The sequence below is a fragment of the Oryx dammah genome, unplaced genomic scaffold, assembly GCF_014754425.2.
Source record: "Oryx dammah isolate SB20612 unplaced genomic scaffold, SCBI_Odam_1.1 HiC_scaffold_3, whole genome shotgun sequence".
Lineage (NCBI taxonomy): Eukaryota > Metazoa > Chordata > Mammalia > Artiodactyla > Bovidae > Oryx > Oryx dammah.
In genome coordinates this window covers 12,007,091-12,022,857 of record NW_024070187.1, presented here as the reverse complement: position 1 = coordinate 12,022,857, position 15,767 = coordinate 12,007,091, and the positions used below count along the sequence as shown (strand labels likewise).

At 40.2% G+C, this 15,767-nt stretch overlaps 1 protein-coding gene across 11 annotated transcripts in view; it reads left to right on the top strand.

Moving 5' to 3' along the window:
* ANK2 (ankyrin 2) overlaps positions 1 to 15,767 on the top strand; it is a 251,354-nt gene that overhangs the window by 196,384 nt on the left and 39,203 nt on the right. For 8 of the 11 annotated variants that reach the window (XM_040237443.1, XM_040237440.1, XM_040237436.1 and 5 more), the window contains 6 exons: positions 2,070 to 2,294; positions 5,104 to 5,258; positions 9,001 to 9,212; positions 9,508 to 9,712; positions 11,992 to 12,088; positions 15,187 to 15,415. In XM_040237443.1, coding sequence (XP_040093377.1) covers positions 2,070 to 2,294; positions 5,104 to 5,258; positions 9,001 to 9,212; positions 9,508 to 9,712; positions 11,992 to 12,088; positions 15,187 to 15,415 — 1,123 coding nt within the window. Of the gene's footprint in view, positions 1 to 2,069; positions 2,295 to 4,001; positions 4,101 to 5,103; positions 5,259 to 9,000; positions 9,213 to 9,507; positions 9,713 to 11,991; positions 12,089 to 15,186; positions 15,416 to 15,767 lie in introns of all 11 variants that reach the window. The other 3 variants (XM_040237434.1, XM_040237432.1, XM_040237433.1) reach the window with 1 other exon arrangement.

Here is a 15,767-nt window from a genome sequence, read left to right as displayed (position 1 = left end):
ATAATAAAATGGAAAAGAAACCGGGCACGACTGAGCGACTTCACTTTTCACTTTTCACTTTCATGCATTGGAGAAGGAAATGGCAACCCACTCCAATGTACTTGCCTGGGGAATCCCAGGGACGGGGGAGCCTGGTGGGCTGCCATCTATAGGGTCGCACAGAGTCACACACGACTAAAGCTACTTAGCAGCAGCAGCAGCAGACGTTTTACCAGTTCTTTCATTCTTTTGAGCGATAGTGCATTTTAAAAAGCAAATAGAAAATAAGAATTCCTACTTAAACACTAGTAATAAGAAAAGCAGCCAACATTTTCTCATTGTATTTTGATAAAGACCAGAATCATCCACACCTCAGAACTGACCTGTTGCTTATACTCCCCAGTTTGTGCCCCGTACTAAAAGCTGAGAGGACGGGGTTGGAACTGGTCGGTCTAGACTGGCTCCTGCATGGGGAAAGAAGAGTGAGACCTCCTCTCTCGGTCTCGTTCTGCTTGACTTGCTTCAGATCGGCACTCTGGGCTCCTTCACAGACGTCTGTATTACTAGCAGCAGGGTTCTGTTCAATAGCATGCTTAATGAGTTCTGTGTTCTGCTATGAAGAGGATGCTAAGGTATTTTTCCTTCACGTATTTAAAAATAACACAAATATATTGTGTTTCTATCCTGTAACTTACTTTAACGAAATGCCTTTCAAATGTTTTACATGTTTGTCATGGATGTAATATCTGAGTGTGAGGAATCTAGTATAGTTCTGTGCAGGTTAAGCTATCAGTAGATCTCACTACACCTATGTGTTGCTTTCCTCTTTCTGTTTTGGTATAAAATTCTTGCAAGTGCAAGGAGAATTGGGAAAGACAGTAATGTTATTTGTGAGAGGTTGTGCAGATTATTTGTGTGTGTCTTTGTGTATATGTATACGACCATCAGATTGCCTGGTTTAATTTTTCCTCCTTGACAAAGTGAGTGCCTCCCAGACTTTGAGTTTTACAGTAACCTAGTGAGACGAACTCAAACTAAGCTGCAGAAACATCCTGAAGGAACCAACTTCAGAGTTGAGACAAACCCTGTCTCTTGGTACAGTTAAAATAAACAAGCCAAATTACCTTGGATCATTATTCCCCTATTCATGAACAGTTAGGTTGGCAAAAAAGAAGCAAAAGAAGAGATGCCTTTACACTTCTGAATTACTAGCTATGATTTTCCATGTTTAATTTATTATAATTTGGGGAAAATCACGATGCCCAGATGTCTTCCATTAGCATGAGCCCAGGATTTCCCCCTCAAAACCCAGAGCAGAGGGGATTGATAATCTTGTTTTCTTTCTCTCCTATCAATTAAAATGGTATAGAAGAGATATTTCTACATAAGAAGTGAAAAAGCACCTTTGAATCGGTAAATGGGCTCTTTCCAAAGCATTTGATTGTTTTGGTTTTCCTCTTTTTTAGAATGTAATCAGTTAAAAACCCGCATCCTGGGTATGACAGTGTTGGAGCAGGATGCATGTACATGGATTTGGTCTTGAGAGAAAGCCTTTGAATTTTTCTTAAGTCGTAGAATTATGCTAAAATGATCTGGACATGATGTAATTTTAAAAGTCAAGTTGAGTTAACTTAGAAAAGCTACAGTTTAGTCTTTCCTCTCTGCTCTATCTTTATATTATTTCAAACTATGGATTTTTCAGGACGCATATAGAACGAAGCAAATGCCTCTGCATTTATAACAGAAGAAGACTCATATTCTTTATGTAATTTCATTCCACTTTCTAAGTCAGATGGATGTATGTTTAATTTACAAGTTCATGTTTAATATTACCATTGTCAAATTAGGAGCAGAACTGTTCTTTAGTAACAGATCAAAAAATACAAAAAGTTAAAACAGCAACCAAACTGAAGTAAAGGCACTGGTATAAAGTAAAATTACTTTTTAAGGGCATGCTTTTGGCCACCATGCATATAAATAAGAAATGTTTTAAGAACAGAGCATTATGGGAAAAAAGCTAACTTGACAAAGCTTGTTTATCTGCCTTCGATATTTCAAAACACCCCCTAACCTTCCATTTTAATTTTTAGTTTCCTGGTTAGTTTTATGGTGGATGCCCGAGGTGGTGCTATGCGAGGATGCAGACACAACGGGCTCCGCATCATTATTCCACCTCGGAAATGTACTGCCCCAACACGAGTCACCTGCCGACTGGTCAAACGCCATAGGCTGGCGACAATGCCCCCAATGGTGGAAGGAGAAGGCCTGGCCAGTCGCCTGATTGAAGTCGGACCTTCTGGTGCTCAGTTCCTTGGGTAAGGGTTTCTGCTAAACCTCCCAGTTAGTCACCGGTGAGCTTGAAATCACTAGGATGGAGTGGAAAAAGGTACGTCAAGCTTTTGAAGAAGATTGGCCCCTATGAAATTTTTTAAGAATTGAAGGTAACGCCTCAATGTTTGACCGCACTTAAATGCCCCTTATTTTAAGGCATTAATGGGTTAAGCATTCAGGTTGATTATTACTCTTTCTCTTTGGATGTGATAGTAGCTACCAGGCTTCCACTATGAATAATCATACTTTGGTTGATGGTAGGTATTTTTTAATCTGGATTTAAGTGGGAAAGTCGTAGAGAAAAAATACAGTTGGCCCTTGGACAATGCAGGGGTTAGAGGTGCTGACCGCCCCTCACACAGTCAAAACTTTGCAAACACCTGAGGGTTGGCTCTGCCTGTAAGAGGCTCCTCCACATCCCAGGTACTGCATCTGTGGATCCAACAACCACTGATGGACCACGTGGTTCTGAACCATTTGCCGTTGAAAAAAATCAAATGGACCTGCCTAGTTGTTCAAGGGTCAACTGTACTAGTCTGTTCTGAACATAAACTTGACGTCTTGTATAGTTGCTATAAACAGAATCATCATCTTCGCTTTGGAGAGCAGTGTTCTTTATAGAACATACAAAACTTTATGTGATTTGTCTTTTCTGTTATCAAAATTGCTACCATGAGTTAAAAATCATCCTGGCAGTTTTATTTGGCATAGATTTCATTAAGAGGACAAAAATCCAGAATGACTTTTACCATACTCATTTTAGCAATTTTGAGCAGAAATCAGCTTTTCTTCCATTTGTACTGCTGCTCTTATATTACCTGGTATCTCAATATGCCAAGAAATGAGTAGCACCTCCTGAAAACTGACAAAACAAAAGTTTTGAAGGGGGACAAGTTTCAAAATATTTTGAAACAAATCAGTTGTATTTAAGTCGTGTCATATAATGTCTTTGTGCTAAAAAACTGGGAGAAAATCCTATTAATTATGAACTCTTTTGCTTTGCTAGTGTCATACTGGGGAAGTGGATTTCTTCCTTTAGAACTCAGGAAACTGTTCTAAAGCCTCCTAACTTGGAGCAGACTGTTAACAGGTTGCTCCCAATTATGTTCACACCTGAAAAGGGGTGTGTATGTATTTCCCAGTTATGGAAACTACCTCCCATGTCCTCCAATCAGACCAGAGATTTAGAAGGAGCCTGTGAAGTTCTGGGTTGCATCAGAAAACTCCCATTATGGTTGGAATAATTCCCCAATGATTCCTTTCATATTCTGTACAAGGTCCTTTCTCCTTCCTCATGCACAGATAGTTGTAGGCTTTTTAATAATTGTCAGATCTGTTGAGAAATACCCGTGAAAACTTCTGGCCTCATTACAGAGTCAGAGTTTTTATTGTATTCCCAACAGCTTTGTCTTTCCTGTGGAGCATATTTTTTTTTTTTTTTTGGCTCATGCCCTGGCGGTGAACCTAAGCAGGAATAGATCCGACCCCAAGCGCCCTCCTTCCACGCGCCTCCATTGTACACTCTGGGTCTCTGTTCTTGCTCTTTGTGACCAATGGAGGGGGCAGAACCAAACGCAGTGTGAAACCAAACTTCACTCTGTTCATCAGCTGGTGACGCTGGGGTTCTGTGGAACACAACACCTGAAGCTTACCTATGTTCTTTCTTTCACTGCTGCTTTGGATGTACTCAGTAAACTTCACCTGCCAACGGCTCCTCCCCCACTTAATGAGGGAGAAAGTTTGGTCAGCCGCATCCTTCAGCTGGGGCCTCCTGGAACCAAATTCCTTGGGTAGGAGTGACTTAAAACAAATTGATGGCTGCGGGCCCCCATTCTTCTCCTCCTTCTGCAATATGATTTCTCTTTTTGTCATTGTGCCCATGACATGTCCCTCTCTATGATTTAAATTCTGTACAACCTATCTTTAGTGGACCATTTCTGACCCTTGTGGTATGTGACTTTTATTTTTGAGTGATGTTTTTATATCTTTTCCCTTAAGTGCTGTGACCTTCATTTTCTTTTAAAGCATGAGATCTGCCTAGTTGTACTATGTGCTAGTTACGATGTTGTTATGATAAATTTGGAGTCTGTATCAAAGCAACCTGGACTGAAAAAAAAAAAATCAAAAGCCTCTCTGGATTCCGAGCGTGAATGTGACTGAAACACAGTAGGGCTGTGCATGTTCTGGATCCTGAATATAATAGGCACTGGACACAACCTGGCTGCCTGCTGAGCTCTCCTGTAGCTCCGCCCTGTGTGTACATGCCTATGTCTCCTTGAATGGAGGAAATAGACGGAGAGAGTCCTTGAGTGCATGCCTCTCGAGTTCCAAAGCAGTTGTCTTTTCTGACATCTCCTCATTTATGGCACATGAAATTACGCAGCGTATGAGCCATTTTCCCTCTTAAACCATTTTGTCATTTTGCACCTTGTAGAAAACATTTAAAGAGATTGGCATACCTCATAGATATGCATGTACGTTTCTTTTGGTTAAATGTGTTATCCTTACGTTTATCAAAGGAGAAGTTCCAGAATGCCACATGCACTCACAGGGAGCCATCATTGGCTTAAGGTAGCAGCATGGTCCCGAGGATTGGTGCCCCTGAGGTGGAGTGCTAGCTACTGTGGCTAGCACAGTCTGCTAGCTGCAGGGCTCTGGAGGATGGCCCCCGCTCTGCCCCTGTCCCCAGAAAGAGAAGAATTCCAGGTCACTTTGCAACAGACCGAGTCGAGGTGCTTGTCTTGCTGGTGGTTAGCTCCTGTCCACACTGAATGTTCTGCCTTGCTGTGTCAGGCCTGTGATCGTGGAGATCCCTCATTTCGCTGCCCTGCGAGGAAAAGAGAGGGAACTGGTGGTCCTGCGAAGTGAGAATGGGGACAGCTGGAAAGAGCATTACTGTGAATACACGGAGGAGGAGCTGAATGAAATCCTGAATGGCATGGATGAAGGTACTTCATACGGAAGGTTTTAAAAGGACTCGGAAGTGGAGGCATGGTAGTGATGCATTTGGTTATATCCTAGGGGGTGTGGGTGTGTTACCTAATCCAATTTTCTCTGCTGGCGCTTGCACAGTAAAGCCTGCCTATTGACACGAGGTTGTGGTGAAGGAAATAATACCAGGTTATTGCAGGTGCCAAACAAGAAGTCTGGGTTTTTGAGCATTAGCTGCCCAGACCCCTTGTTTAGCACCAGTGACTCAGTGGTAAAGAATCCATCTGCCAATGCAGGAGATGTGGGTTTGATCCCTGGGTTGGGAAGGTCCCCTGGAGAAGGAAATGGCAACCCACTCCAGTATTCTTGCCTGGGAAATTCCATGGACAGAGCAGCCTGGCAGGCTACAGTCCATGGGGTTACAAAAGAGTTGGACATGATTTAGTGACTAAAAACAATAGAGTGTTCTGGTATATTACCATGGTGATGCATTGGAGTGCACAGTATATTTGCCTTGTCTTATTTTTGTTGCATTCAGGAAAATGAAATTTTTTAATAGTAAATTATCTTGGATTAATAAAGAAATACAGCCCGTCTGTATCTTTCATGCAAACCTTTCTAAATACATATATATGGAATTTAGAAAGATGGTAATGATAACCCTATATGTGAGACAGCAAAAGAGACACAGATGTAAAGAACAGACTCTTAGACACTGTGGGAGAGTGAGAGGGTGGGATGATTTGGGAGAATGGCATTGAAACATATATACTATCATGTAAGAAACGAATCGATAGTCTAGGTTTGATACAGGATTAAAAAAAAGAAAAAAAAAAGAAATAGAATAGATGCTGTTTCCAGAGAAGGCAATGGCACCCCACTCCAGTACTCTTGCCTGGAAAATCCCACTGCAACCTAGTAGGCTGCAGTCCATGGGGTTGCTAAGAGTTGGACACAATTGAGTGACTTCACTTTCACTTTCCACTTTCATGCATTTGAGAAGGAAATGGCAACCCACTCCAATGTAATTGCCTGGAGAATCCCTGGGATGGGGGAGCCTCGTGGGCTGCCGTCTATGGGGTCGCACAGAGTCGGACATGACTGAAGCGACTTAGCAGCAGCAGCAGATACTGTTTCATAACAAAATGAATAGATATTGGATAATATGTCCATGATTTTAAAAAATACCTAACCTGAACATTTAGATATTTAAGACACTGATAAAAAGTGCTGAATTTTTCTATAGGAAAACTTACATATACCCATAACTACTACATTATAGGACAATATAATTTTTTCTTTCATTAACATATGTTTCAATTGGAGGAAAATAGCTTTACAATGTTGTATTGTTTTCCGCCATGCAACAGTGCAGGTCAGCCATATGATGCACATGCTGTGTGTGCTAAGTTGCTTTAGTCATGTCCGACTCTCTGCAGCTCTGTGCACGGTAACCAACCAAACTCCCCTCTCTGTGGGATTCTCCAGGCAAGAATACTGGAGTGGGTTGCCATTTCATTCTCCAGGGAATCTTCCCAACCCAGGAACTGAACCCACACCTCTTACTTCTGCATTGGCAGGCAGGTTCTTTGCCACTAGCACCACCTGAGAAGTCCTTTACCTCTCTCTTATGCCTCCCTTCCCTGCCCCATCCCATCCCTCTGGAGCATCACAGAGCACCAGGCTGGGCTCTCTGTGCTATATAGCAACTTCTCACTAGAATAATACTTTTAACTTTCTGTTAAGGAGTTAGGAAAATTAAGTTCACTCACAGTTTACACTTTTTAAACAGAGAGTTAGCTCCAGTCGAATTTCATATGCACACTTACACATATAGTTAAGGATCGTGTTTTTCATTACGGCTTTAATCTCTGTAAATCTCAAATCCCAGTTGAGGCCATTTAGCCTCAGGTTGAAATACCTTAGTTTGGCTAGAGGGAGGTGTTCTTTCTTAGACCTCCTGAGGTTGCACAGAGATGAGGTGTCAGTCCTGATAACCAGAGATATGTTCCACTTTACGTGACTACACAAATAGGCACTTTTTTTCTGCCCAAGTGCCAAGAACATACCAAAATTTGCATCGACCTGGGCACACAACTGTGTGGCTGTTTGCCAGATTTTATCAGTCTTCCAGGACCACTAACTGTAGCTTCATGTGTGGCTCATGGATAGTGAAGTGTAGCCTGACAGCAGCTGCTTTAATGTTTCTTCCTGTACCCTGCTGAGGGTTAGTAAGAAGAGAGGCCACAGAAGAGGAAATTATGCCTTCTAGACGTGTGGGTCAGTATTTTCCAATTAAGATGAAAAGATCAGGATTCTTACTGATAAAGCTTGTTTGTTCTGTGCTGTATTTAGCTGCTTCTGCTACTGGGAACCATTTCTTTTGCATGCATTGAGTTTAGGATATTCCCCAGGTATATTTACCTGTCATTAACAATGCCATGTTGTCCTTAGATGGGGACCCACTCTTATAACTTTTTACATAAATAAAAAGCTCATTTTGAAACAGAATCGAATTTGTATATTTTTACGTTTGTTATGTCTGTTCTGTGAAAACCTGTTCTTTCATAAGTATATGCTAGTAACTGCCAATGTATCAGTCTTCAGTCATGAATGATCAGATGCTGGGACTTCTGACTTTTGCTATCTAGTTATATTCAAGAGTCAAGAAAAACGCAGTTGCTGTTCATGCCTCTGTAAGAATTGTAAAATGCTTTCTAAAAATGAATGGAGAAGGCAATGGCACCCCACTCCAGTGCTCTTGCCTGGAAAATCCCATGGATGGAGGAGCCTGGATGCGGTCCATGGGGTCGCTAAGAGTCGGACACGACTGAGCGACTTCACTTTCACATTTTCACTTTCATGCATTTGGAGAAGGAAATGGCAAGCCACTCCAGTGTTCTTGCCTGGAGAATCCCAGGGACGGGGGAGCCTGGTGGGCTGCCGTCTATGGGGTCGCACAGAGTCGGACACGACTGAAGCGACTTAGCAGCAGCAGTAGCAGCAGCAAAAATGAATAGTTTTCCATAATCTCTTAAAATTCAGTAATCTACTTAGTTCAAAGTTTCAAATTTTAAACCAGTTGGATTTACTGTATTGCCCTACATATCTACACTAATGCAATTTATCAAGAGTCCATTATCCCGTTCTCCTGATGTTAGATTATCTGCTTGGTAAGTTCATGATTTCAGGGGAATATTGAAACCCTAAATTTGCAATCACTGATCTTTTTAAAATATCCACGGTGATTATCTCAGAGACAACCATGCCACTGGAATGAACATACTGATACAAATCTTATCCTTCGAAGACAGATTTTATTCCCACACTACTCCCCTGAGAACCAGAAGGACCACATTACTTCTGAAAACCACAAATATTGTAAAGAAACAAGCCTGTGGTCAATTTCCTCTTCATCACGCTGAGCCAAAAATAGGACAGGTTTGTTTCATTGCCCTCAAACCCCCTCATTTACAAAGACAGCCTTGCAGTATCACATCTGGAACTACATGCTGTTATTTCACAGTGCCCTGGAAAGATGTAGTTTTCACAGAGAGAAAATGTGCCAACCAAATGCTGACAGGTCTTGAGAGATTCTGGTATTGTTAGGATAGCCTTGCTTTTAAAATTTTCCTATTATTTAAAAAAGAAGGTTTTTGCTGCCACATCGGTTCAGTGTTAACCTATGCCAGTGAGTTTGCTAGAATGTTTTCAAACGCGAATCCTTGCTCTGTGAAGATGGGTCATTTCTTATCTCAGTGCTGGATAGCCCGGAAGATCTAGAAAAGAAACGGATCTGCCGCATCATCACCCGTGACTTCCCACAGTACTTTGCGGTGGTGTCTCGCATCAAGCAGGACAGCAACCTGATTGGTCCGGAGGGAGGCGTGCTGAGCAGCACCGTGGTGCCCCAGGTGCAGGCGGTGTTCCCCGAGGGGGCACTGACCAAGCGGATCCGCGTTGGCCTACAGGTACGCCCACATCAAGATGCAAGTTAACCTAACATGGATTTTATTCCGGTGATTCAAAATCAGCTTTTCAAAAGAGGGTTAAATGGCTAAAGAATCCAGTTATTCCTGGGTGAGCAAAAGCTGCCCTTAGAAGTCATCAGTGTCATAAAGTTTTATATGAGTGTTTGGTAACAGTAGGAAATTACAGTTGCCATATTTGAAGATACAAAACTGACTTATGAAATAAAAATGCGTTAAGAAATTTGACATGGAATATAGTGATGTATTGTTTAATATTTTTCCTTTCTTTTAAAAGGCTCAACCTATGCACAGTGAGTTGGTTAAGAAGATTCTGGGCAACAAAGCTACCTTCAGCCCTATAGTCACTTTGGAACCTAGAAGAAGAAAATTTCACAAGCCAATTACCATGACCATTCCTGTCCCCAAAGCTTCGAGTGATGTCATGTTGAATGGTTTTGGGGGAGATGCACCAACCTTAAGATTACTATGCAGCATCACAGGTGAGTCACTTAGGACTATTGTGTTAATCATAGAAAGTTCTGGAAGAAGAAACTTAGATTGTAAATACTAAATTACCTTTGTTCTAAGATGCCTGCGTCTTACTAATATGCATTAATTCAGGAAAAGCACACTGACTAGGGAAGTGAGAGGGGATAGGAAATGAACTAATATTTTCTAAATAAAGCCTGATGCCAGCCAGACTTTTAGACACTTCAAACACATGATCATTTTTATCTCCAAAGTAGCCCTCTGAGAAAAATTTAATCCCCTTTTACTAGAAAGGAAACCAAGACTGAGAGAAGTTTTTTTTTTTACAATTTGCCTGAGATTATACTGTAAATATCTGACAGAGTTGGGATTCAAAGCCAAGTCCATGTACCTCTAAACCCAAGCTTTAAGCCTTCATTGAAGATATCACCTTGTACCTGTGGCAAACTAAATGATACCTTGAATAATTATACCAACTATTTCAAACTTTTCTGTCCAGGAATTGGTTATGACTTTATCATTAATCTGTTGGCTAACTTTGGGAAAAGGAAGGGTATTTAGTCTTCTCAGTTGGAAGTTGCAATAGCTTTCAGTTAACCATCAAACTCCAGAAAGATATTCCCAGGACACTGGTTGTTGCAGACCAATAATACTACCACAGATGGTGAGACAGAAAAAAATCCACACAAATAACCTGTGTTAGAACTACATCATGGAGAATTTCCCTATTTAACAAAAACTGAATGGTACTCGCATTCAGTAAATATTCATACTGTTTTTAGTAGGAATAATAACCATATCTGCTTCAGTATTATTGGATTTTTTTTTCATTTCTCCTCATTTTAGCAGGAATGTTCACCCTTCTTTTATCCTCTCTCTCATTCTTCCTTCTTATCAATGTTTTTTTTTTTTCTGTACTCTTGATAGCAAACCATTGAGACTTTACCCCATAAGTTTAATAGTATGACATAATTTTAAAATACATGGGGGTTTCCCTGGTGGTCTAGTGGTTAAGACTGTGCTTCCCAGTGTAGAGGGCTCAGGTTTGATCCATGGTTGGGGGAACCAAGGTCCTACATGCCACATGGCATGACCACACACACACACACACACACACACACACACAGACACTCAAAACCAAAACAAAGCAAAATAATAAAAGGAAATACATGCCCTAAAATGAGAGTAGTGAGAAATCTCATGCTTCACTCAGGGCCTCGCCCAGTTATTCATTTCTGCTTATTATATGGCATTCCCATACTTATTGAGTCATGTTTATATGATTAATCATCCTATAATATGCTATGTAGCAGCGCGGACACAAAACAAGTCAGACTGAAAAATGTCTGTGGCACATCCTGCCCTTCTAGATGATCAAATGAAGATACCACCTGGGCCTTGACGCCATCTAGGCTAGTTATTCTGGGCCTCTGTCTTGGGATGGATTTGTTCTAAACAACTTCTTAAATTTACTTGTTAATTTTTACAAATATGTTAATAGACTTTTGGATTTTTGTGTTTTGCTCTATTATATAATTCTGTTTAGAATGTATATTTTATGGGCCTCCTAGAATAAGGAATTTTGATAACTCATTCCCTTCTTTAACAATCCTTAGAGTCAAAATTTGTTTTCCTCTCAAACATATATTTATCCTACAATGCCTGAAGACAGTTTTGTCCTTATTTATGCCAACTTAATTTCTCAGTAGAAGTGAAAGTCAGCATCACCCTCCAGAGTGATGAGTCAGTGTACAGAGGCATTCACTCATTTGTTCTTTCACTTTGCAATATTTACTCAGCTTTTAATATTTTCCAAGGATTTTTGCCAACCTTCAATTGCAAATTGAAAGGAAATTTTGTTTCTTGAAAATAATTGCCTAAAATATCAAGTGAAAGAGTATTTGGATTTTTGCTTTAACAAAGCATTCAGCTCCTTGGTTAGTCGAAGGATCTTTTAAAATCATCAGCTGAATACAATTCAAAATTATCTTCAGAAACTAGCAATTACAATAAAAAAACTTTAGAATGTCAGGGAGAGAAAAGAGCACCTAGTAATTTGAAGCAGTTATTCAAATGACCTCCCTTAAATTTAGTTCCACGAAATCTGGTGTTAATGTCTGTTTTCAGTATGTCATTTTTTTAGCACATAGTTTTCAGTCACTTTGTTTCCAGGGTGTCATCCTGAAGAGTGAATGAACGTAGCCAGAAGCCAAAACCACAAAGCCGTTATTTTATAGCACCAAGGTTGGAGTTCTGCCTAATTTTTTTTTCAACAATCATGTTATTTCAGGTGGAACCACCCCTGCTCAGTGGGAAGATATTACAGGAACTACGCCATTAACATTTGTCAATGAATGTGTTTCCTTTACAACCAATGTGTCTGCCAGGTATGGTTATACTGCACAGCACAGCCATTGAAATTGTGTGCCCAAATGCCTTTTGTTTTACTTTGTTTCATACATTCTTTAAAAGTAATTTTTGGAGGGTTTGTTTTAAAAATGGTCTGCATTTACTTTCGTGTCTTAAACCAGACTCGCCAGTAAATGTAATAGTGATAATGCATTAATGAAGTATGAACTATAGCCATTCAGATTAAAATCTAAAGAAAGTAAATTATTGCCAGCTGTTACTGTATGACCCAGACTCTAGTTTTAGCAGCCACAGCTAATTTTTCCAGTCCTGAAGGACTTAGGAACGATGAATTTCCTGCTGTCAACAAAATAGCCTGAACTGTTTTTTTTTTTTTTCAAACAGAATGATAACCAAACCACAGAGCATATCATGGTTTGCTTACACAGTTTAGAGTTTTCAGTAACTTCTATGCACCATAGCATATTTACACATTATCCTTTTTGTGTCACATATCTTTAAAAAGCTTAAGCTGTTTACTTTTATTGCATGTGTGTACGCCAACTCACTAGTTCTCATTTGCTTGATCTTTAATGGGTTGCCAAGTGTTTTCCTACTTGTTTAATTTGATTACTATAAACTCTTGCGACTTAAGAAAAGCAAGAGGCAATATGTCCATTTTATTTTATTTTATTTTTATTTTTCTTACTTTACAATACTGTATTGGTTTTGCCATACACCAACATGAATCTGCCACGGGTGTACACGTGTTCCCAATCCTGAACCCCCCTCCCACCTCCCTCCCCATACCATCTCTCTCGTCATCCCAGTGCACCAGCCCCAAGCATCCTGTATCCTGCATCGAACCTAGACTGGCAATTCATTTCTTATATGATATTATACATGTTTCAGTGCCATTCTCCCAAATCATCCCACCCTCTCCCTCTCCCACAGAGTCCAAAAGACCAATACAGTATACTAACACATATATATGGAATTTAGAAAGATGGTAACGATAACCCTGTATGCGAGACAGCAAAAGAGACACAGATGTATAGAATATGTCCATTTTAAAGATGAGAAAGCTGAAGTTGAGAGTAGTTAAAGCTTACATTCTTATTCAGGGGGTAAAACGATAGATGGATGAATAACAGTGCACAGCAATGGCTGGGTGGAGTGATCCGTTTGTAGTCGGGGCCACCCAAAGTGCTCAACTGTGAGTCTCTGGTTCTGTGTGTCTGTGTGCCCTGCCATTCACTCATCTCCACTCTAATGCCAGAAAATGACAAGTTCTAAATGGAAAGGTACAAAAGAGTTACTGAAAGAATTCAAAAAAGGGTGTTCACATCAGAGTGGTCAGAGAGAAGGTAGCCCATGAGATAGACAGAAACCTAACAGGTGGATAAAAGTGGAAAAGAAGGTAACATGAGCCAAGATGCAGAAGGGCATTGGAGGCTGGCGACAATGGAGTCTATAATTCAGAAATAATGCCAGAATGTTGGCTAAGATTATTTACAGCAGGCCTTATAGTAGAGACAAAGAAATCAGGAGTTATTATATTATTATAGGAATAATATAATTCTTTCAGACACTTGAAGAAGCAGTGAGTCAAGGACAGTTGAATTAGTATAAAGAGGAAGGAGGTAATACTGAGGGCCTGCCAAGAACCAGGAGCTAGGCTGCCTTCAAAGCATTACAGTACATGAAATAGGCCAGACCCAAAAGAACAAATATTGCATGTCTCCACATAAATGAGGTACCTAGGATAGGCAAGTTCATAGAGACAAAGTTTAATAGAGTTTACCAGGGACTGAGGTGAACAGGAAAGTTCAAAGTTACTGTCTAATGGGTATAGTGTCTCTCTTTGGGATGATGAAACATTTCTGGAAATGGAGAGTGGCTGTGGTTGCGTAGTATTTTAAATGTACTACTGCCAGTGAATTGTGCACTCAAGAATGGTTAAAATGACAAATTTTATATTATCATTAGTGCACACAACCCATTTCTTGGAGTTGAGGCGGCCAATTAAATTATATTTTATCACAATTAAAAAGTAGAAGAAGAGAGATGGATCAGGAACTTGAAGGAAAGAAAAGCTAAGAAGATAAGGAAATTTCCAAATGTTTAAAGATTATGAGCAATGAGTCAGGAAGGAGGGATCAGTGATGGAGGAAGGTTTCAAAGTGAGAGGATCTGGAAAAAATCTTTGATGTGTATAAAGAGCAAATTGAGAAAAATGTGCATCTGATGGTTACTGCTTTTTCTGTGAAGTTACCTTTCTGAAGGCCTGAGGGGTGTCATAAAGGTTTAGCAACATTACTATAATGTATAAAATGATATCTCAGGAAAAAAATTACCAAAATACGTCACAGATTTGACTGAGGCTAGAAATAATAAATTATTTACAAAGCCAATAATTTCTTCTATGGATTATATTAAGCAGTATTTAGGAGTTCTGAAGCAAAAGCAGATTTTTTAAAAAAGTAGTTTGGTTGGTCCAACCTTGGTGACTATGAGTCCTTTGGAAAAGAATGATGAGATGAAGAAACGTTAGCTAGATTTTGTTGAAAAGAGTTTTAGGAAACGAAATGAGGAACAGCAAGGGTGATCAAAGAAAATAGAAACTCATCCAGCAAGATATTGGTATAATACCAGGGTGCACCACAAAAGGATTCTAGACACTGAAGATGTATTTCCGAAGACTGAATACTCAGAAGACTTCCCAAGGAAGAAAGTTACACAGTGTTTAATATTCGGGCTGAAACACCTGCACATCCTTGTCTCTCCCTCCTTCTCATCCATCCTCCTACATTTCCCCCTCCCTGTCTTTCTTTCCCTTTGTTTTTGCTTTCTCTCATTATCTCCCTCTCTCGCTTCTCACTTTTTCCAAGAGGCATGCAATGATTACTCTGATCATATTGAAGGAACTGATTTACTTTTCATGTGACTGACTATCCGTTTTCACAGTTGTGGAGTCCATGGATACAGAGGGCCGACTGTATTCTGCCTTTTTGTAAAATGAACCTGAGCATCTGTGGATCGCGATATCTGTGGAGTTCCCAGAACCAATCCTCCAAAGATACTGAGGCATGACTGTAATTAAATTTCAGATAACTGACTTTGTTTTATTTTATAGGTTCTGGCTGATTGATTGTCGACAAATACAGGAATCTGTTACCTTTGCATCACAAGTGTATAGAGAAATTATCTGTGTACCATATATGGCCAAATTTGTAGTGTTTGCCAAATCACATGACCCCATTGAAGCCAGGTTGAGGTGTTTCTGCATGACTGATGATAAAGTGGATAAGACCCTGGAACAACAAGAAAACTTTGCTGAGGTGGCCAGAAGCAGGGATGTGGAGGTACTGTGTTTTAAAAACCAATTTATGTTAGCATGTTGTTTACATCTCTTTTAATATATTTAAAATAATATTTAATAAATGTTATTCAGTCGCTAAGTTGTGTCCAACTCTTTGCGATCCCATGAACTGTAGCCCACCAGGCTCGTCTGTCCCTGGGATTTCCCAGGCAAGAATACTGGTGTGGGTTGCCATTTCCTCCTCCAAGGGATCTTCCCAACCCAGGGACTGAACATGTGTCTCCTGCACTGGCAGATGGGTTCTTAATGCTGAGCCACCAGGGAAGCCCATCTAATAAATAATGCCATCGGAAACAGACCAGTCAACATCTTGATCAGCTAGAAGGCCAGTGACT